This window comes from Xenopus laevis, chromosome 3L, assembly GCF_017654675.1.
Source record: "Xenopus laevis strain J_2021 chromosome 3L, Xenopus_laevis_v10.1, whole genome shotgun sequence".
In the NCBI taxonomy this organism is placed as follows: domain Eukaryota; kingdom Metazoa; phylum Chordata; class Amphibia; order Anura; family Pipidae; genus Xenopus; species Xenopus laevis.
In genome coordinates this window covers 107,801,687-107,829,359 of record NC_054375.1, presented here as the reverse complement: position 1 = coordinate 107,829,359, position 27,673 = coordinate 107,801,687, and the positions used below count along the sequence as shown (strand labels likewise).

The following is a 27,673-nucleotide window of genomic DNA, read 5'->3' as shown; positions in this document are numbered from 1 at the left end:
TATATATATATATATAGACAAATATATGAGTCCTCTGCACTCAACTCATTATCAATATATTTAAGACAGACAGATTTTGTGCATACTGCTACTGAAAAATGCCTTACCCTTTAAACAAAACAGGGATTGTTTATCCATATAGTGCAATATATTTAAGCTGGCCAACTACGTCAAAGTCATCCCATATCTGGCCAGTCCTATGCTCAATTTTATCTATATATATACTTGTTGGTTCAGGAATTAAATTTTACATGGTACAATTAATTGTTTGCAGTGTCAACAGTGTAAAACTACACCATAAAAATCATGATCGAATCCCTTTAAATTCTAACCTGTCAGTCATTTTCCCCAAACTTTTGCTTAATATATCTGCAGCATGGGAAGAAAAAAAAGACTTTGAACGTCTCAAATCCAGAACACAAAGGGACTGATCATCGTCCAATCGCAGCTCAGGCAGGTTCCAATCAGAAGGGGTTTTACAGATCCTGTTTGGGAAGCGTAAAAGTGGGGATGTCACGTAAAGCAGCATTGGTGGTGGCGGGTGGCTCTGTGCAGGGAACTGACGAGCTGGGAAGGGAATAGGGAAGCCAGGTGACGCAGACTGGATCATTGATTTTTGATTTCCGAGCGATTTTTCTCCAGCTGTCAGCAAGAAAAGGCACTGGAGTATGTACAGTTAGATGTTATCTAGCGATGAACAATAGAGGCTGCTGCAATTAGCGGCTATATCTCCAGGCACCAGTGCGCTCCCTACAGCAGCATCAGCTTCAGCACCACAAGCTCTGGACAGCTCCTCTCTCACCTCCAGTGAAACGCGTCTCTCCATAGCGGGAAGCTCTGTCCTTCTATTTGCAACTCCCAGCAGTCCCAAGGGGAGTTTCTACTGAGTCCGGCTGAGCACCAGGGAAGGTACTTCCATAACAGATGGGTCCAAAATATGTTTTTATTACTGCCATCATCGGGGTTTTCGTCCACGTCCAGGGTTTCCCCAACCCCAGCATTAAGCAAGGTAAGTGAATGATTTGTCTTCAAAAAGGGAAAACTGTCTATGGCAGAATGAATGGAAGTTCAGTTCTAAGCAACTGTCCCATTTATATGAATGACACATTTCCACTTGCATTATTTGTAGATGTAACTGCTACTGAAAGCAATATCTGCATGTGTATATTCTCTGCACTGCACCCTTTCATTTCTGAGCCATGTAGCAGAGGCCAGCTGATTAAACAGACCTCTGTTATTTTGTTTCAAGAGTCAGACCCAATTGGGTAAACCAGTAGTTGCCATTGCATTTATAAACAGCCTTAAACCATTGGACGTTTTTAATGGCTCTATATGATAAAGTCGCTCAGAACGTGAATTTTCTTTTATAAAGAAAAACAAATCAGTTTTGAGTGCTGTTCCCCTTTAATATTGTTAATGTTTAATACAAAAAGCAAATGTAACACAAAAATACAAAAGCGAAACGATGGCACCGATAAAGCTTGGCTGAAATGCATGATACAATGAGCTTGTGGCTTTGTACGAAAATGGGATATTTATTTGTAGAAACCTGCCTGACCGACGGACTCCAAGAGTTTTAATGGAGCGGATGCAGACGGTGGCTGGGAGACTGTGGAAAATGCAATGTTCTTTTTAATCTTCTTATTAAACTAATCTGATTATGGTGGATATAACTGTCTAGTAAACATTCCATATATCAGTTTTAGGCACAATTTCAATATTTTATACATTTGGAAGATATGAATAACATGGAGAAGCAGCAATGGGACCTACACCAAATTTTCTTAGCACTTTAAACTGTACATGGCGTAAATGTTGGTTAACTTACATTTGCTTCATATCTGTATTATTGTTTTTTTCTGCAATCATATTTGTCATAGCTTTATATTTTCCTAAGCTGTGCCAAAAACGAGCTTAAACATATTGTATTTTTTCTTACATACATAAGAATTTGTTCCCACAAGGAAAAATAGAGTTTGTACAAATGACACATAAGGTATATTCCCTGTATAATTGTAATACCATTCCCACTATGAAACACAAATTACAAAACCCTAACATTCTGTGTTTAAAGCTATACTGACATATTTTGAACACAAGCGCATAGTGAATTCACTGGACTAAGATATTCCTCATACAAGTAGACAAATGTAGGTAATTAGTTGACACTGTATTTTAATACTTCTGAACTACAATACCCTATTGAAAGCTGTTGTGACATGTTGAAGAGTGTAGTTCCGAGCAAGTCCTGAGATCCGATTATATTATTACAAGTCGCTGACTGACCAGTTGGCACCACCTCAGTCCATAACTATAGCCTCTATAAAAAAGTTATTGGACTGACAAATAGCATATTAGGTGTCTTATTCCTTGGAAACGTGAGACATTATATCATTTTATTTCACCCATGATGCCTCATGTTCCAGTGTCCAAAGAAACAGGCTTAGGAAATAATTATGTAATTATGAGATAATTTAGGACCTCGTCTCTTGTCTCTGTTAGATAAAGATGTACACAACAGGGAGTTAAGTGAAGAGAGACCTCTGGAAGAACAGGTAAGGGAAATTTCCATTTTAATGTCCAGTTATTTACAGCAGAAATAAAAAAACAATTCTGTGGATTGAAAATGTTCCATTCATTTACATTCTGAATGATTTGTGCTGAAATGTGTTCTTGGTGACAGGCTCTACCTGACAAAACTGAGAGCGCTGTTGTCTATCAACCTCTATAATAGTGCAATAGTCTCATAAGACGTATGGCAAGATCACACACAGACATTGCAGCATATAAATGTAACTGGCTAAAACAGGAATCATTGTTTCTTATAGCAATAAAGATCACAAGACTTTGCACAGTAGAAACAATTAAACATTTTTATAGCAAAATACGAGAAACATCTGTAATTTCCCACAAGGGACAATGATCTAAAGTTTAGTTTTGCATGATTGCAGCACTATGTGTCCATAGCTGAATTAAATAAAAGGTTAGGAGAGAAGGGAAAAAAGACTGGGGTTACTTGGGATGAACATAAGTTGTTTCAGCATAGTACTTTGTATGTAGCTCTGGTTAGGGCAGGGGAGATGAGCCCACATGATATGGAGTGAAAGCTCACGGCTGTTGGCTGCAGTTAACACTGACATATTCCCATGTGATTGCTGTAGAGGATTGACCACAGGCCACAACATCATGTCATAGGAAAAAGTCACTCAAATGGCTGCAACCTAACTACAGCATTTGGGGAGTACTGTATGCCACTCCAATCAGCAGGTTCCATTTACAGGTAAAAACAAACATTATATTGGTTGCTATGGGTTACTGTTTGAATAAAGTTTGAATCTTTTCATTAAATTTCCCCTACGAGATCTGAGCATCAGTCTCATCTTTCACCAGCGAAAATGGGGAAAAAGCACAAATACATCAGCCTTTATAGATTACATTTTTGGCTAACTTAATTTAATAGAAAAAAAATGATTTTACCCAGTTTTTCTTTTTAACTGAATCGTTCCTTTAAGCTGTCCAGAATCTAAATATAAAATCAAGAAGATTTACGAGCCGTTACTTAGAAATGAATGACCTAGGCACATTTCCTATCAATAATGACATTGCATACTTATCACATTCCAGAAAGGCAGCGGAAATGTATTTTAACCTCTAACAGCCTGACAGCACTACATTTTTTTTCCCACACAATATCTGTACAATTATTTTTGTAACACTTAGTGCAGAGGTATAGTATTCAGTATGAGACAACTGTACAGATAAGACTATATAGATCCTTAAAATAAACCTTTTCTCCTTTTCTCTCTCAAAGATTGCAGAGGCAGACACTGTGAGCAGAGGCACAAGCACAGGTAAGTGAAGAGTGAACAATTTAAAGGACAAGTAATAAATCAGTAAGAAAAATCCAATGCCATATTGTGTTGCCATTTTGCAGAAAACCAAGAGATGCTAAAAAATGATTCTTTTGCTGATGATCTTGGGTTTTTGATGTCAATGGGAGAAAAAGATGGTGATGTGAAGAGAAGTGGAAGCACAAGAGGCTCTTTCGGTAGTAACAGAGGTACCCTGGATGATGCTGATTCAACCAAGAACCTAAAGCTTGCTGAGTATTTTGATACCACTAAAAGCATGCCGGATTATAAATATGAAGGTATTTGTAACACTCTATAGCCTTCCCACATGCATTATTAATGTCATATTTGTTATTTTATGCATATGCAGCTAGATTAACTTGTTCTTAGCAATATCTATTGCTGTGTTTGATTCTAGCCTTGTTTCTTAGTAATGTCACCCAAGAATGCCTAACCAATACCTATGTCCATTGTCAGGATCCAACCTGATGAAGATCAAACAAGGATCAAAACTCATAGATATGTTGCACAATGTGAATAAAAAGTGTGGATCTTTTTGGATTTAACCATGAGTGCTTTCATCTCTTGTATGTATATATATATATATATATATATATATATATATATATATATATATATATAACAAATACTCATTAATTATGTTATCATACATGCACCACATTTTAAGGATGTATTCTTAGTGATGCAGTGAAGAATGTGTGCTACTCAATAGTAAGTTCATAAATAGGGGTCATTTACTGACATAAGTGAACGAGTACCAAGGGATGCAAGATCACACAACTTAGTGCTCATGCAGAAAGCACATTTGCCCAGGCTGCACTTTGCAACTCTCCTCAGTTAAAAAAAATATAATACAAGGTGCAGAGCGCAGTATTGGCCAGTGCAGGTCAGTCCTGTACTTACTACCTGCCCTATGTCCCCCATTGTGACATCAGACGCTGTCAATAACTTCTGAATCAGACACAAGGTAGGGGATAGGTTGGGAACAGATGGAGATATGCCTATGTGTGTTTTCCCTCCCGCCCCTCATAAATACAGCTCTGCCAAAATTAGGCAGCAATTTATTTAGGAGACTGGCTGCAGGTCTGTGTTCTATTCTGTTCTACAAAACATTGCGCAGAGACGTGCAGTTCATTTAGACAGGAAAGCAGGATGCAAAGCCTGCCACCGTGCTCATAAATGAGTCCTACTTAGTGATGGGCAAATCTGACCAGTTTTGCTTTGTTGAAAATTCGCAAAATGGCGAAAATTCTTCAAAATGCATTAAAGTCTATGGGCGTCAACTTTTTTTGACGTGCAACATTTTTTTCTCCCATTGGAGTCTAGGGCCGTAATTTTTGCGGTTAAACTTGACGAAAAATTTCGCTCATCACTAGTCCTAATGTCTTGTTAAATAGATAGCTCTGCATTTTCCACTTTGTGCATTTGCTGTGCTGTAGCATTTAGTACGAAAGTTATATTGTTATAACATTAAAGCCTTAAAGGTTGTATAATCAGGATAAATTCTGTACTTTCCTACCAAAGTAAATGTGGGTTAGACTAATGAGTAATCACAAGTGATAATGATGAGCATGAAAGTGGATGCAGAGCAATGTGCTGTTTTAGCAACAAATAAGAGTCTGAGGAAGAAAAAGAGTCAAACTGAAAGGCTTGGGTTGTGTAATGTTATTTATCCTTCTAGCATCTGTTCAATCTGGAGAGTTTCCAGTCTTTTCAGCCAACAGATCTGCTGCTTATCAGAGATTTTCAGCTTTTCTGAAGATCCAACAAGGCAAACAGCTGAGGATTTTATTATTAATGGTACATTTATTATTGTCTGAGATTTCGGAAAATGCAACTAGAAAAGTATTTATACTAAGCATTTAAAAGACCTAAAAAAGAAATATACTCAAATGTAGGTCAACAGGTTTACATTTTTCACACCCCACAAAGAATACTTCCAAATAAACAGTCTTTTAATATTACTGATTGATTAGTCTGACGATACCCTTGTAGGTTCATCACCTCCCAATCAACAACCATAATGTTACCTGGCTGTTATATGTGTTTACTGCATTTACCATTTGCAGAATTTCTCAAATGTTGCAGTTTTGCAATAGGGAACTTGAAATCCACCGTAAAATCTCATCTAATTAATGGTTCATTGTTAAAAATGTATGATTAGAAATCCCAAGATTTGGATGACATAGAATTAGTGATGGGCGAATCTGTGCAAAATTTCGTGAAACGACGAAAAATTTGCAAAACTCATTGAAGTCAATGTCCATCAAATGAATTTTGACGTGCAGCAATTTTGACAAGGGCGACAATTTTTATACGCACAACTATTTGATCCAAATGCATTAAAGTCAATTGGCGTCCGAATAATTTTGACGTGCACATATTTTTTTGACGAAGTGGATTTTTCACTGGTGAATTGTCGCCGCAGTTAATTAATTTGATTGTGGCAAAAAAGCGGAAATTCGCTGCAAATTCATGTCTGCCAAATTTATTCGCCCATCACTCCATGGAATGTCAGATAACGTGGACTCATAGCAAATTCTCTTGGTATGCTCTGGTAGATGATCCTGATGGCCTTCACCAGTTAGATGGCACCCCTTTAACTGCAGAAGACATTGTTCGAAAGATTGCCACAAGAATATATGAAGAGAATGACAGAGGGGTGTTTGATAAGATTGTTTCAAAGCTTCTAAACCTTGGACTGGTAAGTGTGATCTATTTTTATTACATTAATTTACTAATCGTTAGTTAATTCTAACCTTGAAAGATCATTGGATTAAATTAGCATTTTGACTATCTATAAACTCTGTATGGCAAATGAGCTTGCCTTAGACCCAAGAGAACTTAATCTTATTCCTATGTACTGCTAGCAGAGATCTCCTTCTATTTCATGGGAATCATCCTTAGTTGTTTTATCAATAACATATATCATTTCACTCATTTTTCTCATTCATGGTATTTCTAGTCCCTACTTTCATTTTTGACAGAAAGTATATTTATTTCTAAGGTCATTTATGGCACTTACGTATTATGCTGAGATGGTGTAACTGTTCCACTGATATAGCTATATGGGTTTCCTGATGAAATAGTAGGCATGCTTCAGGTATCTAATGAATTGTGTTGCATTATAACTGTTTATTAGAAATAACTGTACATAGGCTACATATAGGAATATATATATATATATATATATATATATATATATATATATATATATATATATATACTGTATATATATATATATATATATATATATATATATATATATATATATATATATATATATATATGTGTGTGCAACTGAATCTTTCTAGTGCCAAAAGTCTAATAAAATTGCTTATGTACTGTAAAGAGTTGACATAGTTTCTGGGAAAGTGCATGTTGTTCTGCTTTCCTATCAATCATACAGTATTGGCAGTGTGTGGTGTGAGTTACTGCAAAAATATATTTGAACTGATTTGGGCTTTATTAACATCAGTGTGGACATTGATCTGACATTGATCTGTAATTGACATACAGGCATCCTACTTTGTTTCATTCATTGTGCCCCTTTTAAATAAGAATCTCTTAAAAGGGAATCTTTCATCGGTTATCTATTTATCTTACCAGAGGGAGATTATGGTTAAAATCAATTTTAAGTATTTACCTTTTTCTTCTTTTTCAAATAGGGGTCCCATCTAAAAAATGAACGATCTGTAAGGCTACAAATTTATTGTTATTGCTACTTTTTATTACTCATCTTTCTATTCAGGTCCTCTCCTATTCATGTTCCAGTCGCTTATGTATATGAATGCATGGTTGCTAGGGGAATTTGGATCCTAGCAAATTGCAAACGATAATGATAACAATAACGATAATTATAAATAAGAAACAATTAAAACAATTGTCTCAGAATACAACTCTCTGCATCATGCTAAAAGTTAATTTAAAGGTGAACAACCCCTTTACGTTTAGGCATACAAGCACTGGGAAATATTAGGAGTGACTGATATACAGGGGCATATTTATTTATGCTTTGTAAAACTTAATTCACTAAAAAAACTGTGTAAAGAGCTGTGTAAAATAAATGGCAAATTTATCAAAGAGTGTGTAATTTTATGCCATGCGAACGCTAGATTTGCTGCCGTTATTTTACATTGCTTCTGGCGGAAGTCACTCTAAGAAAAAAATGCTTAAAAAATTTACGTTTTTTTACACGGCGAAGCCTGCCGAAGTGTGGTGTATTATTCTGCTATTTTTTTTACACAGCATAATAAATATGCCCCACAGCGTCAGAAAGCAGAAAGCACTAACTACTCCTACTGTGTGCCCCTGAGTAATTTGATGTCTTTGTTTAGAGGAATGGCTGCATGAATACATGTACACTCCTAAACAATGATGGATAGGCCTCTAGTTGCCCAATAAATACAATAGCTCAGGGAATATACAAACACTGATGATTTTATAAATGATTTGACTGTCACTTTTAATTGGAGAAAAGGCTGCTTCACGATTTCCTTCGATAGTAAAGGATGATTGAGCTCTTATACTTACTTATATTATCTCATTTATTATCTCTTTTTATTATGCCCACTAATGTCAACAATTGCTTCACTTCTGGTAACCAACAGCATCCATACAACTGGCAGCATTCGCAGGTCTGCTGTTTGAAACTGATCATCTGTTTGGTTGCTGTGGGCAGGGCAGCCATCAGGGGGGGGACAAGGGGGAGAGTTGTAGGGGGCCCGAGGGTAAGGGGGGCCCCAGCCACGCCACACTTACCTGATTAGCCGAGCCCCCCATCTTTCTGAGAGCTGCTGACTTCTGGAAGGCATGGAAGTTTAAGAGGCCCTGGTCACCAAATACTTATAATGTGGGGGGGGCCCTGGCCACCAATTTTTTTTCTCATGTGGGGTCCTAGCCACCAATATTTTTTAATGGGGGGGGGCCCTAGCCACAAATGTTTTTTATGGGGGGCCCTGACCATCAATATTTTATTATTTTTTATTAACATGTGGGAACCATAGTCACCAATATTTTTTTTGTTTTTTTACTATGTGGTGGGGAGGGTGGACCTGTAGGTGGGGCTTGCGGTGGACGCAGCCCAGGGGACCCAGGAAATTTTGTCGTACGGGGCCCTGCGATTTCTGATGGCGGTCCTGGCTGTGGGTTACTGGACAAATTTTGTTTCCATTATTACCTTACTCCTTTTGTCTCACATTTTGCTGTAAAAGGAAATAATATCCCTGACTAGTCTATTACCAATATACCACTATGTGTAGTTATTCTTGGTGTACAACTGATGTACATGTAGTAAATGATTCTAAAGGTTGTCTGTTGTATTAGATTTCTTTAAAAAAAGAGGTTTCATTTATTCCTTGTTCATAGTTATTTGCTTGGAATATACTCATCTTAATGAAATCAACAGCCAACAGTGAAATGAGAGCTGAAATGAGCTTAGCATAATGTAATCAGTCCAATCTGTGATTTCAGATTACAGAAAGCCAGGCATACACATTAGAAGATGAAGTGGCAGAAGTTTTACAGCAACTAATTGCTAATGAGGCTAAAAACCGTGAGAAGGAAGCAGGAGATCTGGATTATGCAGACGTGAGATCAGACGTCTATGATGACGATAAGCGGGAGGGAAAAATGGTAATTTATTTTGCACATCCTTGGAATTGCTATGCGGCTCTCTGTGACGTTATTCGCCTCTGGAAGTAATTACTTTATGTTACACCAATGCACAAGATGTTTTCTATAACAGCATGTGATAATGCCCAGAAACTAAAATAGATGATAGTAATGTAAGTAGTCATACTATTTAATCTAGAGAGCTCATTTTGTGTAACGACAACACCAAATTGCCTGGGTTCACTATTTATATTCTGTATGGACCATATTCTTTATAGTAATCATTGGTGTTGAATAAAGTATAACGTATTGGTAAGTGTCACATATAAGTGTATCTGTTTTGAACACTGTAATGCTCCAGAATCCCGGTCGGTGCTGGGAGCTGAGGATGAGAAAGAACTACAGGGCCTCAGGTTTGGTTTATCCCTGGTGTTCAGCTGCTCATGAATGTAAAGATGTGCTCATTTGGCCAAGCAGTCAAACAAGTGATATAGTCAGCCCATGGGCAAACACCGGATGACCCTGAGGCTGTTGAAATGCTGTCATCTGCGGACCACATACAAAGGCAAACACATGTTTTCTACTACCATTTTTTAAATTACAGTTTGCATTTGTTTAGGAAACACTGAATAAAAATGAAGACAGAGAATCATCTGAAACAAAAAACGAGGATTCTTTGAGCACTGTGGAGAGAAGGAACGAATTATCTCCTGAAGATGATCTCCAGTATTTCCCAAATTTTAATCGACTTGTAAAAAGCCTTAACTCAGGTAACTAAAAAGGCCTGTTTTTTAGAACACACATTTGCTGGAGACCTAAATACACTGCTTTGATTTCTCCAGGATATTACGCTTGTAAATTTGCATATAAATGAGGTTGTGAATAGACACAGCATGTATGTGAACTGAAGCATCCGATGTCCCATATAAAAGGAGACATGAACGTAGGAATGAGTAAAACAAAGTACAAAACACCAAGTTCCATTTTAGCTATTTATTGTAGGAAAGTACCAAATAGCTTGGGTGTTTTGGGTAGGTTCTCTTTAAAATATGGCAGTATATGGCAGAAATAGGAACTTGGATTTTTGGTATTTCATAAATATATTCTGCCATATATCATCATTCAGAACTGAAAATTATCTAGCAGTATTTTTTATTTCCCGTTACTGTTCTAAGAATATAGTACATAATACTAAATATATCCTCATATATGAAGTAAAGTTCTAAGAATATATTCCTCAATATTACTTGTAAAATAATAGTACAGTAAACGCAGGAGAAATGTGTGACCTTGCAGTTTATTCATTATTAAAAGAATGAAGTGAATAGCAAATGCATGGCTAAATCCTTAAATACAACAATTTATTCCTAAACAAGGGGAGGCAAGGTCATGCATGTAGTTACCTTCTTGAATTTCTCTCTTTGGATATTATGGTTTCCAAATGTCATGTTTCATCTCTATAGAAAACGATGTCAAAGAGAAGAAAACCTTGTTAACAATAATGAAAACTCTGATAGACTTTGTGAAAATGATGGTTAAATATGGGACAATTACACCAGAAGAAGGAGTCAATTACTTAGGTGAGTTGTTCACATATATCTATTTATTTATTTTTTTTAAAGATGAAAAGGAATTGATTTGAGGTGGGGAAAATCTACGATGATCAATGTTTTTGTTTACATTAGCCACCAAGATTTGTTATTGGACCCATGAAATATTTATAGTATAGACGTTTTAACCCTGTCTCTGTATGGTTACTTCAGAGGTGAGTGATACTGATGAGCAGAAAATCTTCATTTACACATGGTGCTGTATTGAGCCATAGCACTCTTATGTCAAAAGAAAAATGACTTCACTCATTATGTACTCATTAAGGGGTTAAAAACAAACCTTTGAAAGGCACACTTGTTTTAGAGTAGGACTACATGGACGTTTTTGCGCGATCCGACGTGCTTCGACAAGTCACATGCGACAGAAATAAGGTAAGATATAGAAATGACGGATGAAGTTGCATCATTGATCCGACGCGACACGACTGGCGGATGCAGATGCTGCACGACTTGTCACAGGCGTTTTGTCGCAGGACACGTCAGAAACCTCCATGTAGTCCTACCCTTAATCTACTACTAAGAGAAACCATATGCAAAGCTTCTGCATGGCTGTGCCTTACTGAAAATTTACTGTAAGCTACCAACACTTGCTGTCAGCTGGCACAGCTTGCTTAATTATCTACAGCAGGGTCCCCAACCTTTTCTACCTGTGAGCCACATTCAAATGTACAAAGAGTTGGGGAGCAACACAAGCATGAAAAAGTCCCTAGGGGTGCCAAATAAGGGCTTTGATTGTTATTTGGTAGCCCCTATGTGAACTGGCAGCTTACAAGAGGCTCTACTTGGCACTATACTTCGTTTTTATGCAATTAAAAATTGCTTTCAAGCTTGAAATTCAAAAATAAGCCCCTGCTTTGAGGACCCTGAGAGCAACATCCAAGGAGTTGGAGAGCAACATGTTGCTCACGAGCCACTAGTTGGGGATCACTGATTTACATAATTGCAACAGGAGGACCTGTAATTAAACACATCTGGTAACTACAGGTATCCAGATGATTGCTGTGGTTACTCCAGATGGGTTTCGTGCCTTACATTAAAGGAACAGTTCAGCGTAAAAAATAAAAACTGGGTAAATAGATCGGCTGTGCAAAATGAAAAAAAAAATTCTAATTTAGTTAAATAGCCAAAAATGTAATGTATAAAGACTGGAGTGACTGGATGTCTAACATAACAGAACAGAACACAACTTCCTGCTTTTCAGCTCTCTAACTCTGAGTTAGTGACAATAAGGGGGCCCACCTGGGACATAATGTTTTAGTGAGTTTGCAATTGATCCTCAGCATACAGCTCAGATTCATAAGCAACAGTTTTGACCTATGTGGCCCCCCTTCAAGTCACTGATTGGCTACTGCCTGGTAACCAATCAGTGGAAACCAATAGAGCTGCAAAGCAGGAAGTTGTGTTCTGTTATGTTAGACATCCAGTCACTCCAGCCTTTATACATTACATTTTTGGCTAACTAACTATATTAGATACATTTTTTATTTTGCACAGACTATCTATTTACCTAGTTTTTATTTTTACACTGAACAATTCCTTTAAAGTGGCAGGAGAGAAGTAGGAATTTCTCCCATGAAAAGTCTTGTTGATGTCTCAGAGGTGCCTAATGCACCATTTCAGTATAACATAGTTACATAGTTACATAGTTAAATTGGGTTGAAAAAAGACAAAGTCCATCAAGTTCAACCCCTCCAAATGAAAACCCAGTATCCATACACACACCCCTCCCTACTTTTAATTAAAATTATATATACCCATACCTATACTAACTATAGAGTTTAGTATCACAATAGCCTTTGATATTCTGTCTGTCCAAAAAATTATCCAAGCCATTCTTAAAGGCATTAACTGAATCAGCCATCACAACATCACCCGGCAGTGCATTCCACAACCTCACTGTCCTGACTGTGAAGAACCCTCTACGTTGCTTCAAATGAAAGTTCTTTTCTTCTAGTCTAAAGGGGTGGCCTCTGGTACGGTGATCCATTTTATGGGTAAAAAGGTCCCCTGCCATTTGTCTATAATGTCCTCTAATGTACTTGTAAAGTGTAATCATGTCCCCTCGCAACAGGCAGCATTCACATGTGTGCATGCTTGGTAAAATGCCAAGTATACTGAGAAATGTCTGAGACCAACCTAAACCATGCATACATATAGTCCTGAGGCCTGTTGTCATAACATTTTAAATATACTGAATGTTTTCTTCCATTTGTTCATACATACCACCACTGTGTACCTGCTATCAGTCACAAGGGGAATTACAGTATGACCCTATAAATTCTGTCTGCTGATTTTACACTCCAGGGGCTGGTGGCATAAATAGAAATGTTTGAGACCCACAGCAAAATCATTGTAAAGCTGTCCTTCTTATAACCTTGGGGAAGATGATGTTTTTCATGCACATATTCTGTAACTCCACATCTATCAATGGTGTTCCCCATTTCTATGACCCCAGCAGAGCATGCGTACAATCCCTCAACAATTGCTACTGTATAAACAAAAATATCAATATTGTCCCTTTAGCCAGACAACCTTTTGCTTAGAATATGATAGCTAGAAATAATTTATTGCTACTATCAATGAGTCTTCATGTAAGTCTAAATAAGCAACAGTACTGTTTGAATATGTATAGAAACAGCCCATGTTGATAATCCATTCAGTTGATCAGTCAGTTAAGCTTCCAAGTAAGACATTGATCGAGCCACGATAAACCATATGTTCTATGGTTTTACCATTTCCAGGCATGAATATTTATTATTCAGAAGCACTGTATGATCTGTTGTGCAATTTATCCCGCAAAAACCCCCAAAAACAAAACATACTCTGTATAATACAAGTTTGCCATTGATAAATGTGGCATTTTCATAATATAATGGTCATATTATTTGTTGCTGAAAGTTCTTTAAAGATTCACATGAAAATTCCATGCATGTTCTTATTCTTGCCCAGAAGTTACATAGTTACATATATTTAAAAACAATACTGTAGCTCCAAATGCTCCCCAGTGCATACATATGCATGCTATATACATGTATGTAAGTATATATTCAAGGGCAATCCTGGCCCCTCCGTCTTCTGAGGCAGCTTGCAGTTGCTGCAGCCCCCCCTCCCCCTAGCACTCACCTTTTTGCGCCGGAGGGGGTCTGGTGGGGGTCCAAGAGGACAGCAGAGAGGGCCAGCATAGTTGCGCTCTCTGTGTTAGAAGAGCCGTATTTCCGGGTTGAAAACCAGAAATTTGGCTCTTAAGTACCAGGAGCAGCATTTTTGCCGCCCCTGGTACCTAGTGGAGCGCTGCCGCCTGAAGTAAGCTTCTCAGCTCGCCTCATTGGCAAAGCGCCCCTGTATATATTTACATGTATGTAAATATATATATATTCACATACCTAAGGGGCATATGTAAACTAAGGGGCATATGTATTAAGGGTCGAATATCGAGGGTTAATTAACCGTCGATATTCGACTGGTGAATTAAAATCCTCCGACTTCGAATATATATTGTTTAGAGGGGAGAGTGAAGCGTAGCTTGATTATTTAATAAATGGTAAAGAATTTCTAATTGATTATATTTAGAAAGTTTCTAAAGCAAGATGATGCTTCTAGTAAATTTTCATTTTCGTGATAGATCCCCTTTAAATAAATATATTTCTGCCTATAATGTAATGAATACTGACAAGACTGTAAGACTGCCCTGGTATCACTTTAAACTCACATTGGGGGGATATAATTCTTGCACCAAAATTGTATACACAAAAATTGGATCCTGTAATTAATAAACTAATTTGATTTAATAGTCTCTACTACATGTTTCCTTTTCTCCAAAAAATGCTCCAACCTATTCATTCATCCAACCAATACATTTCTCATAATCTGCTTCTGTACCAGTGAATATGCCGTGGCACAATATGAACAATCTGTGGCAAATTACAGTCTGAATTGCACAGATCACATTGATTAAAGCTAATGCAGGTCACCTAGTATCCCCCTGGAAATGATGAAATGTGATGCTTGGTATTAGTTTTCTATGACAATGAAAGCATGAAATTCCATTGTATAACAGTCCTAGCAAATGAGATCTTTTCCTATCACACAGGTACATGTTATTTTTAAACGGTGATGTTTTTCTACCTGCATTCTTATGTAAGGGGTATTAGGTATAATATTGGTCAAAAAGTCTGCAGAGATATCAATATATTCCAAAGTGATTGACCTGTTTTGCTCATGATAGAGAACACATATGTAATTTCACCCCATTTGTGCAATTCACACATCCCAAGAGGAAAGTAATCCCTTGTTTAATATAGACCGAAATATGTTCTTTCCATTTTCACCACACAGCAATATATTATACCTCAAGGACTTTGAAATTCTCCTGCCAGTTTCACAGCAAAATATGTAATGTATTTCTTCCAAGCTGGCCAAAAAACCTTCACTGACGATAGCTGCATAGAAACGAGCAGATTAATAACTATGCATCTGAAAATAAACATTGACCTCAGCAAAAAAAAAAAATTGCAGGTTACTTGCACCAAGATTACATTCCCTGAATCTTTGCAGTGCTGACAAATTGTTACCTAAGCAGGAAATACACAAAGGGAAAATATAAAAGGGATGGCCATAAATCATGGAGCTCCTCCTAAGATCCTCAAATTCTCAGCAGAGGGTAACAATATTTTCATAGATTTAGGTTTTCAACAAGTCATATGACACAAGTGATATTACTAAGCGCTGATTAGAAAAGCATACATTTTACGCGTTATTAAAGGAAAACTAAAGTCGAAAATAGAATAATGCTAGAAATGCTGTATTTTTTATACTAAATATAAACATGAACTTACTGCACCAGAAGCCCAATTAATTAATAAATAATTAATATGCTTTTAAAGTTGGGGCAGGGGGCTGTCATCTTGTAACTTTGTTAAAGGGCAAGGAAAGTTAAAGTAGGCTAGAATGTTGTACATTATGTTTTGGGCTTCTGTACCAGCCCAAGGCAACCACAAACCTTTAGCAGTAAAGATCTGTGTCTCCAAAGATGTCCCAGTAGCTCCCCATCTTCTTTTCTGCTGATTCACTGCACATGCTCTGTGCTGCTGTCACTTACTGAGCTTAGGGACCCACTCACAATATACAGTACACATAGAATAGAAATGTCACAATATAAGGCTGATTAGTAATTAATACAGATAATTATTACATGGCAGCACATAAACCAGTGCAATTAGTATCAGAATTTAATAATCAGCCCTGTAGCATCAGTTTATATTACAGACCAACCTCAGTTTCTGCTTGATAATTTGTGACGACCCCTAAGCTTAGCTTCTCAACAGCTGCTCAGAGCCCACTGAGCATGTGAGTGTCGCAGTTACTTTCCAAGATGGTGACCCCCTGTAACAAGTTTGAAGTCCTGGATCATTGCTGCTATTGAGAAGCTGAAACTTTAGGCTGGTGCAATAAGTTCAGTATATGAAATGTGGCATTTTTAGTCCTATTCATTTTTACTGAGACCCGCATAGTGTATATTTATGCAGTTGCACTAGTACCTAAAGCAATTGCAGAATATGTATGATATAAACAAGCAATTCACCTTACTCCTTTATTACATCCTCTAATAGGATAAGCTTATTTACTTAACTCCCACACACATGGAGCAGTGCAGTCTCACCTGCAGCTGCTCCATTTAAGTTACAGGAGCTGAGGAGTAATTGGAATTTAGGTTAAAATGACCCTTGTGTTGCCCTTAAATTAGCTGACATTCATAAAGCCATACCCTCTAAATGTATTTTTCATGGATTTGTGCGGATTATCATAGTATCCGTTAAAGGGCATAAATGTATTTACAGGAGAGAAAGAAGAAACCTGATAACAAGAGATCATATTCTGTACTGGAAGCGTGTAAAGCCTGGGGAGGAAATAACCGTTTTGGCAAGGACTACTGGGTTATCCACAATCCTGCTATTAAATAAGGAAGAGCCCAATAATAATGATTAGATAAAAACCGCAATGTGCTTTTTACATAATACAGTAGTTCCCTTTTCAGAATATGTTTTTGCAGATAAAAAGGCATACTAAAGGGACATGGAATTCCCAGGCATTTCGTATAACAGAGGGAAAAACAGGAAAGCACATGTAAAATTTACCAGCCATAGTGAATGTGTTGAGCACAAAAGAATACAGCAGCAAAAATCAAATGGAACTTCCCTACATCAGGGGAACTTAGCAACTAGAAGGACTTTATTTTTGCCAATAGTGTGGCATTTTACATTTCTAAAATCACGCCCATAATGCTTACATAATTTTACTGTGGTGGTGCCAGCAATATACCCAAAGTGGTGGCCTTAAGGAAAGCAGAATGGACACAAGCTAAAGTGCCATAACAACCATACTACATACAGTATGTGCAATATTTCCAGCTCAGGGGCAGGTGCACCTCCTGGAGGTGAGGAAGATAACACTGAGTGTGGCCAAAAGGCACCAAAGTGTTGCTGTACATGAAAAGTCAGAGCAGAGTTCATAAAAGCCACAAAAAATAATTCTCACAGCTTCAGTTGTCCTTTAATTCAAGCAGGATTAACACGGAAACAAACTTTCTGTTAGAGTTTGTACTATTTAGCTACTGTATAACCCACAGATTGCCATGTTAGTTTTACATTATAAAGCATCTACTAAACAAATCTATTATGAAATTATAAGCCAGTGGGCTTCATTAATCATTGCCCCGGGTGTAACTGCTATAGCAATAAGAGGCACAATATTGCATGGTTGTGCAGCCTGTGCTCTGCACTTTGCAACGATACAGTAAGTGACAGTTCATACCACCACCCTGGAGAATAATGATTCTGGCAGTGAAAGGGGTTAAGAATGTAACAGTAATAGACACTCCTGACTCCAAGCTCTCTGGCATCCAGAGAGTTAAGGAGATTACAGTAATAGACACTCTGGGTCTGCCAGTGTGCTGTATTGTAATCTATTTTTACTCTGGCTTCTATCTATGACGTCAGGCTGTTCTTTGGCTAGTACAAAGAGCAGCAGAGGAGGAAGCTTCAGTAACAACATGACCTTCCGCTGGTTAATGTTACATTAAGCACTGAGCAATCTGAAGGCCAGTGTGTATTTTTCTCACCAACCTCCTCCTCTGAGACCTGCTCTGCTGTCATTACGAGGCAATTCATCTTATAATGCACATGGCAATCTGGCTTTGTAGAGGGTACGGGCAAGGCGAGAATGAGATTTAAAAAAAAAAAAAAAGAAAAGAAATCCCCTGCTTTAAATTATTTTTTCTGAACTTATCAATTTTATAGAGGACAAAGTGGGATGCTGACGTAGAAGCCAATAAACAGAAGTGCAGCTAATCAATGATACAGACCCTAAATCTCTCTATTTAAGGGACAGAAATAAACATCAGAAAACCTTGTGACTTGGCAGAACAAATGCAAGGCATGGCTAGATAGCAATGTTTTCCTTTATGGATGAGCAGGTTGGCTCACCCACTGTTGTAACTGCTGGCATATGTAAACTAACAGAAGGAATTCAGTATTACCTTCTGCTCTACTGATCACCTCATTGGTTGCTTTGGCATGCTTGACCTACCAATAAAGACATGTGATCCAGCCAGATTAGTCACACTATGTCCTACTCCAAATTTATAAATCTTGGAAGAAAATACTGTGTGTGTTACTGGCCTTAAATTTAAAGAAGGACTAAAGCCTAATTAAAGGCGTAGGACAGAAATGTTGTTTTGGGCTTCTATACCAGCCCATGGTTACCACAGCCCTTTAGCAGTCAATGGGGCAGATTTACTAATGGGCGAAGTAACTAACGCTGGCGACAATACGCCATCGTTACTGTTTTTAGGCAGGCGCAGGTGTAACTTCACTAGCGAAAGAGATAGATGCTAGCGCTCATGCACACTCTATCGCCAGGCGAATTTTCTCTCTGGCGAATGGACGTTACACAGCAAATTCATCAAGATGCAGATGTTACTGAACGCTACCTCTTTCACCAAACTTGCCTTCGCCAGCTCAGACCAGACGAAGTGCAATGGAGTACATAGATCTTCCTCATTCTTCTGTTACTTACATCATATTTTTCAAGTCCGAAAAATGCTGGCGTCTTTTCTTTTTTTCAGAGTGATAGCCTGCAAAAGTCCTTAAAAATTTGTTTGGGTAACCGGGTTCCCTCATACATTTTCTTACATATGGAACATAAACTATACAGTGGGCTCATTTGTAGGGCATTATAACAACTCTATTGTCTTTAATACGGTTCCCTGGACTTGTGTAATGTAATGTATTTGCTGCAACATATACGTCCATTCAACTTTTCCGCCGTATGCAAATTAGCCTGAGCGAAGACCTCTAACGAAGTTGCACTAGGATTTGCTTGCATTGCCGAAGTAACGCTAGAGAAAATTCGCCAGCATTTGGCGCCCTGGACACAACTTATTAATAGTAAATTAGCGCTGTCTGAGCTAATTTTCCCCTGGCAAAGTTTTGTGATGGCTGCGAAGCTGTCTCTGGCGAATTTTCATTGCTTGGTAAATTTACCCCAATATCTGTGCCTCCAAATATACCCACAGTAGCTCCCCATCTTTTCTGCTCGTTCACTGTACATGCTCTGTGCTGCTGCCAGTTATTGAGCTTAGAAACCGACGCACAATATAATGACTATTTATGATAAAAATGTTACAATATAAGGCTGGTTAGAAAATATTTCAGATTATTGGTACATTGCAGAAACCAGCTCAATTAGCATAATAATTAATGATTTAGCCCCGTAGCATCAGTTTATATGACAGGTGAACCTCATTTTCTGCTTGAAGATTTGTGACCGCCCCTAAGCTTAGCTTAGGTCCATCCCCACTGAGCATGTGCGTGTCACTGACACTCCTAACAAAATCCAAGATGGGAACAACTTTGTGACAATTTTGAAGGCCTGGATCATTAATACCATAGAGATGATGAACCTTTAGGCTGGTTCAATAAGTTCAGTATATAAAATATGGCATTTCTAGCCATATTAATGTTTAGGGTTTAGTTCTGCTTTATGTTTAGAGAGAGGTAAAATAGGAAGCAAAATAAAAATAACCATAGACATTTAATAAATCAGTATGATTATTTCTCAAATGATCAATGCCTAAAGATGGAATCTCCGATATCTAAGAGCTAATTTCTAGAGTCACTGATCCTATCAATGACAAATTTGCCTGTATTTCAGAATGAAGGATGAATGTGAGTATAGGATAATAAAAGGAGTCAAAGCTGTAAAGTTACAACTTGACAATTGATCTGCTTTCTGAATTTCTGCGCCTAGCAACCAATTAGAAAAGACTCCCAGTAATCACTCATTGGACCTGTAGAAAAGTATTTTGTCAGCTTGTTTTCCTTCCCCAAACACACTAATGAGGGAACAGGATTTAAAAGAACATGTTTCTGGATTTATTTTTAGTCTGTATAATTTTCAAAACTGGATTGTCGTAATGATAAGACTCGCTCCTGTAAAGCCATAAGTACAATCAGTTGCTTGGAAACCCACAAGTGCATGCACAGTACTGGGGTGTATGACTCACTTCCAGCAATGCCTAATGGACCTCCGAGCAAATATTGTCCACCTGTGCACAGATGGCTGAGATCCTATTTGGTCTCTATGAAAGAGAACAGAGAAATATTTCCTTACTACTGGGAGAAAATAGCTCTGATGAACAAAGAAAGAATTTTATTAGAAATGTTTGTTTGCTTTGCCATTAACTGGAATAGCACAGGAGAGCTTGGGTTGCTATATCACCATCAATGGGAGCTGCTAATCAGTATATCAAACTACAGATATCTGGATGTTTCAATTAAAATGCATAACAATATATTAAACATTCATGAAGTAAATTGTGATTTTAGCTGTAGATACAGTCATATGAAAACGTTTTGGAACCCCTCTCAGTATGCATATTAATTTACTCCACTTTCAACAAAAAAAATATAACAGTGGTATGTCTTTCATTTCCCAAGAACATCTGAGTACTGGGGTGTTTTCTGATCATGCAGTATGCAGTATTCAGTTGTATGAAATTAAATCAAATATGAAAAACTGGCTTTGCAAAAATGTGGGCACCCTTGTAATTACAATAAAAAAAGAATGATCTAACTTCAGATATATAAAAAATTCACTAAGAGGAGGGGATCTGACTTCCTTCAGTATTTTAATTTTGTGATTACGATAATTTGAATGCATGTAACTGCTCAATACTGATTACTGGCAACACCAAATTGGTTGGATTAGCTCATTAAGCCTTGAACTTCATAGGCAGGTGTGTCCACTCATGAGAAAAGGTATTTAAAGTGGCCAATTGCAAGTTGTGCTTCTGTTTGATTCTCCTCTGAAGAGTGACAGCATGGGATCCTCAAAGCAACTCACAAAAGATCTGAAAACAAAGATTGTTCATTATCATGGTTTAGGGGAAGGCTACAATAAGCTATCTCCGAGGTTTAAACTGACAGTTTCAACTGTAAGGAATGTAATAAGGAAATGGAAGGCCACAGGCACAGTTGCTGTAAAACCCAGGTCTGGCAGCCCAAGAAAAATACAGGAGTGGCATATGCAGAGGATGGTTACAGACAACCCAAAGATCACCTCCAAAGACCTGCAAGAACATCTTGCTGCAGATGGTGTACTTCGCTCTACAATTTAGCACAATTTGCAGAAAGAACATCTATATAGCAGGGTGATGAGAAAGAAGCCCTTTCTGCACTCACACAAACAGAGTCGCTTGTTGTATGCAAAAGCTCATTTAGACAAGCCACAGTCATTTTGGAACAAAGTGCTTTGGACTGATGAGACAAAAATTTAGTTATTTGGTCATAACAAAAAGAACTTTGCATGGCGGAAGAAGAACACAGCATTCCAAGAAAAACAACTGCTACCAACTGTCAAATTTGATGCTGTGGGGCTGTGTGACTAGTTCAGGGACTGGGGCCCTTGTTAAAGTCGAGGGTCGGATGAATTCAACCCAATATCAACAAATTCTTCAGGATAATGTTCAAGCATCAGTCACAAAGTTGAAGTTATCCAGGGGTTGGATATTCCAACAAGACAATGACCCTAAACACACTTCAAAACCTACAAAGGCATTTATGCAGAGGGAGAAGTACAATATTCTGGAATGGCCATCACAGTCCCCCGACTTGAATATCATGGAATATCTATGGGATGATTTGAAGCAGGCTGTCCATGCTCGGCAGCCATCAAATTTAACTGAACTGGAGAGATTTTGTATGGACGAATAATCAAAAAATACCGCCATCCAGAATCCAGACACTCATCAAAGGCTAAAGGAGGCGTCTAGAGGCTGTTACATTTGCAAAAGGAGACTCAACTAACAAATGATCTAATATCTCTGTTGGGGTGCCCAAATTTATGCACCTGTCTAATTTTGTTATGATGCATATTGCATATTTTCTGTTAATCCAATAAACATTATGTCACTGCTGAAATACTACTGTTTCCATAAGGCATGTCATATATTAAAAGGAAGTTGCTGCTTTGAAAGCTCAGCCAATGATAAACAAAACTCCAAAGAATTAAGAGAGGTTCCCAAACTTTTTTATATGACTGTAGAAATGCATTGATATGAATGAGAGACTGGAACATGAACAGGAGAGGACCTGAATAGTAAGATGAGTAATAAAAAGTAACAATAACAATACATTTGTAGTCTTACAGAGCGTATCTTTTATAGATTGGATCAGTGACCTCCAAAGAAAAAATGAAGTCTAATTAAAAGTTACTTAGCATTGGCAATTCTATAACATACTAAAAGTTAATGTTAAGGTGAAGCAACCCTTTAAAGGAGAACCAAACCCAAAAACAACTGACTAGAAATGTTGTAATCTATTTATTGAACTTAATGCACCTGCCTCAAGGTTCAGTATTTTTATATCAGTAATAATCAGGACCACCAAAGTTGTCCACAGAAGCTCACCTTGGATTTTTGTTAGTAGCATGCTCAGTGTGGTCTGGGAAGCAGGCCCCGATTTGTGGCAAGGCCATAAAGGCCCGGGCCTAGGACGGCACGATTTCAGGGGCAGCATGCTTCCCCAGCCGCACATTCTGCCAATGCACTGTGGACTGTGCGCATGGAAAATTGCCTACAGTCACTTACCGGTGCGTGCAGTCCTCAGTGCAGATAGGGAAAACTGTAGCCGGCATAGGGGTGCGGAAATACAAATCCGGCCCTGCTGGGGAGCTGTTGAGTAGCTAAGCTCAGGGGTCGTTGCAAATCATCAAGCAGAAAATGAGGTTCACACGTCATAGAAGTTGATGCTGTAGGGCTGATTATTACATTCTAATGCTAAGTGCAGTCATTTCTGAGCTGTCAAAGAAAAATGTAATTACTTACTAATCAGTCTTGTTTCATACATTTTAGATTTTCTATGTGAGGTACAGTATATTGTATGTAAGTCCCTAAACTCAGGAAACTGAAAACAATAAAACAAACAGGGCGCTACTGGGGGCATAGTCAGAGGCAAAGATATTTACTGATTTAGGGCTATGGTTGCCTTGGGCTGGTGCAGATCCTCAAATTATAGACCATATTTGTATTGTTTCTCCATTTTCTTTTGCAGAAAACCTGGATGACATGATAGCCGTGCAAGTGAAGAATAAACTGGGAAAAAACTTTGGCTCTCACAGAAACGCGTTACCCTCAGGTATTCCATATTAGTTTACATTAGATAGTATTTTTAAAGTGGACCTGTCACCCAGACACAAAAATCTGTATAATAAAAGTCCTTTTCAAATTAAACATGAAATCCAATTTCTATTTTTTATTAAAGCATTCATAGCTGCTGTAAGCTCATTTAAAAATCTCAGATGTCAATCAAATACAATTACTTTCACTTTCCATTCAGCACTTACTAGATGTCACTGCTCTCCACACATTTCCCCGTTCTCTTTACCATTTAATTGTGTAGCCAGTGCATGGGGATGGACATCGTCATCGGGTCCCCCATTCTGGTGCACAAACAAGATTCTGAGATGATGCAAGGCTTTCCTTAAAAAACAGTGTCCACAAAATGGCTGCTGCCTGCTTGCTATCATTTTGAATTCCCAGACTGAAGGAAACAAGATTCAAATCATTTAAGCAGGCATGGTAACCGCATAACACCCATATCCCTGTGCAATGAAGTGGGAATGAGTGACCAGCTTTCCATGACAAAAGCACTGGTTTGATAATCTTCCTTTTATGAGATAATTGAAAAATGTCCCTTAAGGGAACAAGTAGTTCATTAGATTTCCTTAACAAAAATGCCTTGTAAGCAGCAAATTCTGAAGCAATTCACTAATTAGAAACATGAAACTAATCGGGTGAGTTACCATCATTTGAAAATACTATACTCAAATTTCCCACAAATGAAATGACCTTGAGTGTTTCTCAATTTTATTTTTACCATTATAATCATTTGTCACTTGCATTTTCTTAAAAGTGAAGCATTTTCTCATACTCCAAAATATTCCCTTGGGCTTTAATGGGAACTTGAATTTGCTTCAACTCTTGAGAATGCTCAGGTAAGTAGACCATTGGTTTGAACTCAAAATTTTTTTAGTTGAAAAAAACAGCCTCTGACACAAATAAAATATGTTATTCATAAAGAAACCCTCACAATAATAGTTTGCATAAAATCCATTGTAATTTCTTGGTGCAGAAGACAAGAACGCTGATGAATCTGACAGCACAAAAGAAGAGGCAGCCAAAATGGAAAAAGAATATGAATTATTAAAGGACTCCACAAAACCAGAGCCAAATGATGCAGCAGAATCAAAGCCAAAAGGTAATGTTGCAAGTTTTTTATATTTCTACCTAGTCATACCCAGTGCATTATTGTCCCATTAAAAGAAATATACAGTATACATGATGTGCATGTAGCAAAATACTATTTGCATGTGTGTAAATGACATATAACAATATTAAGATCGATTGGGAAAATCATGTTATAGGAAAATATAGCTATTTTTTAAAAAAAGGGAAAGTTGTGCTACAGGTTTGGCTCCAGTCCTTAAGAAGGATATTAATGTGCTGGGACATGCAATTAAACTGGTCAAAAGAACAAAAGATTTAAATTATGAGGGTAGATTGTGAAGGATGGAGAAGAGGAGCTTGCAAGGAGACATGATTACTGTTTATAAGTACATTAGAGGACATTTTAGACCTAAGAAAGATCAAAGAACAAGAGCCACCCCTTTAGACTAGAGCAGTGCTGTCCAACTGGTGACCCCCCTTGTGTGCCCACCCCACATGAAAGTCTGCCTGCTGTGACTGCTTACCTTGTGTATGCTTTAAAAGGAATCAGTATTAACTGAATTCTGCATTGTTTACACCACAGACTGTACACTCCTGCTCACACCTGTGACACCTCTATTGTTCACACCCTTAAAGCCCTGTACTGTTCACCTCAGACCCAGACTGCAAGTGCCCACATTGTTAACTATGTAACTAGAACACTCAATTTGATAAACCTAATATTGTAGAATTTTGTGTATCTCAGCAGTGAGATTATTGGATTAACAGACAATATGCATCATAAAATTAGACAGGTGCATACATTTCGGCACCCCAACAGAGATATTAGTTCTTAGTTGAGCCTCCCTTTGCAAATGTAACAGCCTCTAGATGCCTCCTATAGCCTTTGATGAGTGTCTGGATTCTGGATGGTGGAATTTTTGACCATACATACATACATACAACAGACCCCAGGCTGAGAACAGTGGAGCCTAAGCTCCGTGTCCTGATGGTTTCAGTTGAAACAATTTGCCATAGGTCTTCATTTTTTTATTTTGTGTTTTTTTTTTAATTATTTGCCTTTCTGTTTAGCAGCTCTGCAGTTTGTAATTGCAGCTATTTGGTTGCTATGGTCTAGCAACCAGGCAATGCTGAGACTGCAAACATATAAAGGGGATGTGCGTTGGATGATAGAAACATTTCCAGCCAAGTTTAAATTCATTTGGGATCATATTGCACTGCCTCTGAGGAAAAGAGCTTATTTTATATAGCAAAGGAAAATTTCAGTGTGTCTGAACCTACTCCAAAAATAGTTTAGTCACGCAAAGGTACCAATTATCTTGTCCATCAGTCACTGACGCTTCCTATTTTTCTCCAGGGAAAGCGGAGACATATTTAGAAGCAATCAGAAAGAATATTGAGTGGCTAAAGGAACATAACAAAGAGGCAAACAAAGGAGGTAATACAAATATAACTGTATGAATCTGCATGAGTCGTGTTTGAAGGGTAAAATTCCCTAAAGGAATTATTTCTTCTTGGTTGGGATAATTAACCCCTCAGAGACACTTTGCACTACCTATCTGACTTAAAACATATTTATTTGTAAGGATTTGCTAAAAAAGTTGACAGTCTAAGTTTAAGCATAGTAATAAGTTTCTAATTGGAAATTTCCAACGAGTATGCCATTATTATTTTCAAATTCTGAATTATTGCTATTATCATAGAAGTATGTACTAGTATGCTTTCAGTAGGATTTGTAAGCTAGCGCTGGTCTCTAACATTCATAACCATGATTCACTTAATTTTTTTTCTGCTCCTTGTTTTATAGGAGACTATATGACTTTCCCATAACACCAAAAACACAAAATACTGTACTATAATACTGCAAAATAATACTATAACTGAAGTACTTCCAAAACACACTCAGGTGATATACAGTATGATTAATACCTCCAAAACACGCAGTTTACCAACAGTTTCAACATGGAGATTGGGACCTTTCATTTTAATGTGCACAAGAGCTTACAAATGTCGTATTATTGCACATAAAACCCTTTTACTTTGCTTTCATTTTCAGATAATGATCTTTCAAAACTGAAAGAATTCGTCAACCAGCAGGCAGATTCCTATGTGGAAAAAGGAATTTTGGACAAGGAAGAGGCCAATGTTATCAAGCGTATCTACAGTAGCCTGTGAAGACAGAATTTGTGGCCGTGTTAAAAAACATGCTTTAGAAGTAGATACTCCCACTTTGGTCAAAGATTAAGGCACAGATTTACAAAATATTAAATTAGGGGATCCAGAAGGATTCGATTGATGCATTTTCAAAGCAAATCAATGTGTCAATTCATTATAATGGGTTTAGATTGCTTTGAGTGGTCGAACACCAGTTATATGGGGCAGCAACTATAACTGCCCACTGAATTGCTAATCAACAAAAAAAATTCGGGTTTAGCAATTCAGTAAAATTAATTTTCCTTGTTGCTACAAATGGGTAGTTACTTAGAAAGTTAATTGTAATATTATGGCTCATAAAAAAAAACAAAAAAAAACAAGCGATCTTGCCCTAACTGTTTTATGCATCATTACAAAATACTTACTATCAATTGCATCAGTTTAATGTGTAGGTGCTAAGGCCATTTTTATAGACTGGTACTTACCAATACATGACCAGTGTAGTGTCCATGTCCTTGTGCGTCTTTCTCAATAGTAATAGCAGCTATGATATACTCAAAACTGTGTTTTTATATTTCTATAAAGACAACACTATGACTATGACTGGTTGCTCTCATTTTACAGTAATAATGTATACTGCA

General features: G+C 37.6%; 1 protein-coding gene across 1 annotated transcript; it reads left to right on the top strand.

Moving 5' to 3' along the window:
* The first annotated feature begins 894 nt into the window (after positions 1-894).
* On the top strand, positions 895-27,399 carry scg3.L (secretogranin III L homeolog). Its single transcript, NM_001085577.1, is given in 12 exon segments — positions 895-1,009; positions 2,503-2,555; positions 3,812-3,851; positions 3,935-4,150; positions 6,434-6,576; positions 9,345-9,506; positions 10,105-10,255; positions 10,949-11,065; positions 23,704-23,787; positions 24,784-24,909; positions 26,236-26,316; positions 26,935-27,399. Coding segments are annotated over 12 exon segments (1,377 nt in total). The 5' UTR covers positions 895-924; the 3' UTR covers positions 27,054-27,399.
* The last annotated feature ends 274 nt before the right edge of the window (positions 27,400-27,673 follow it).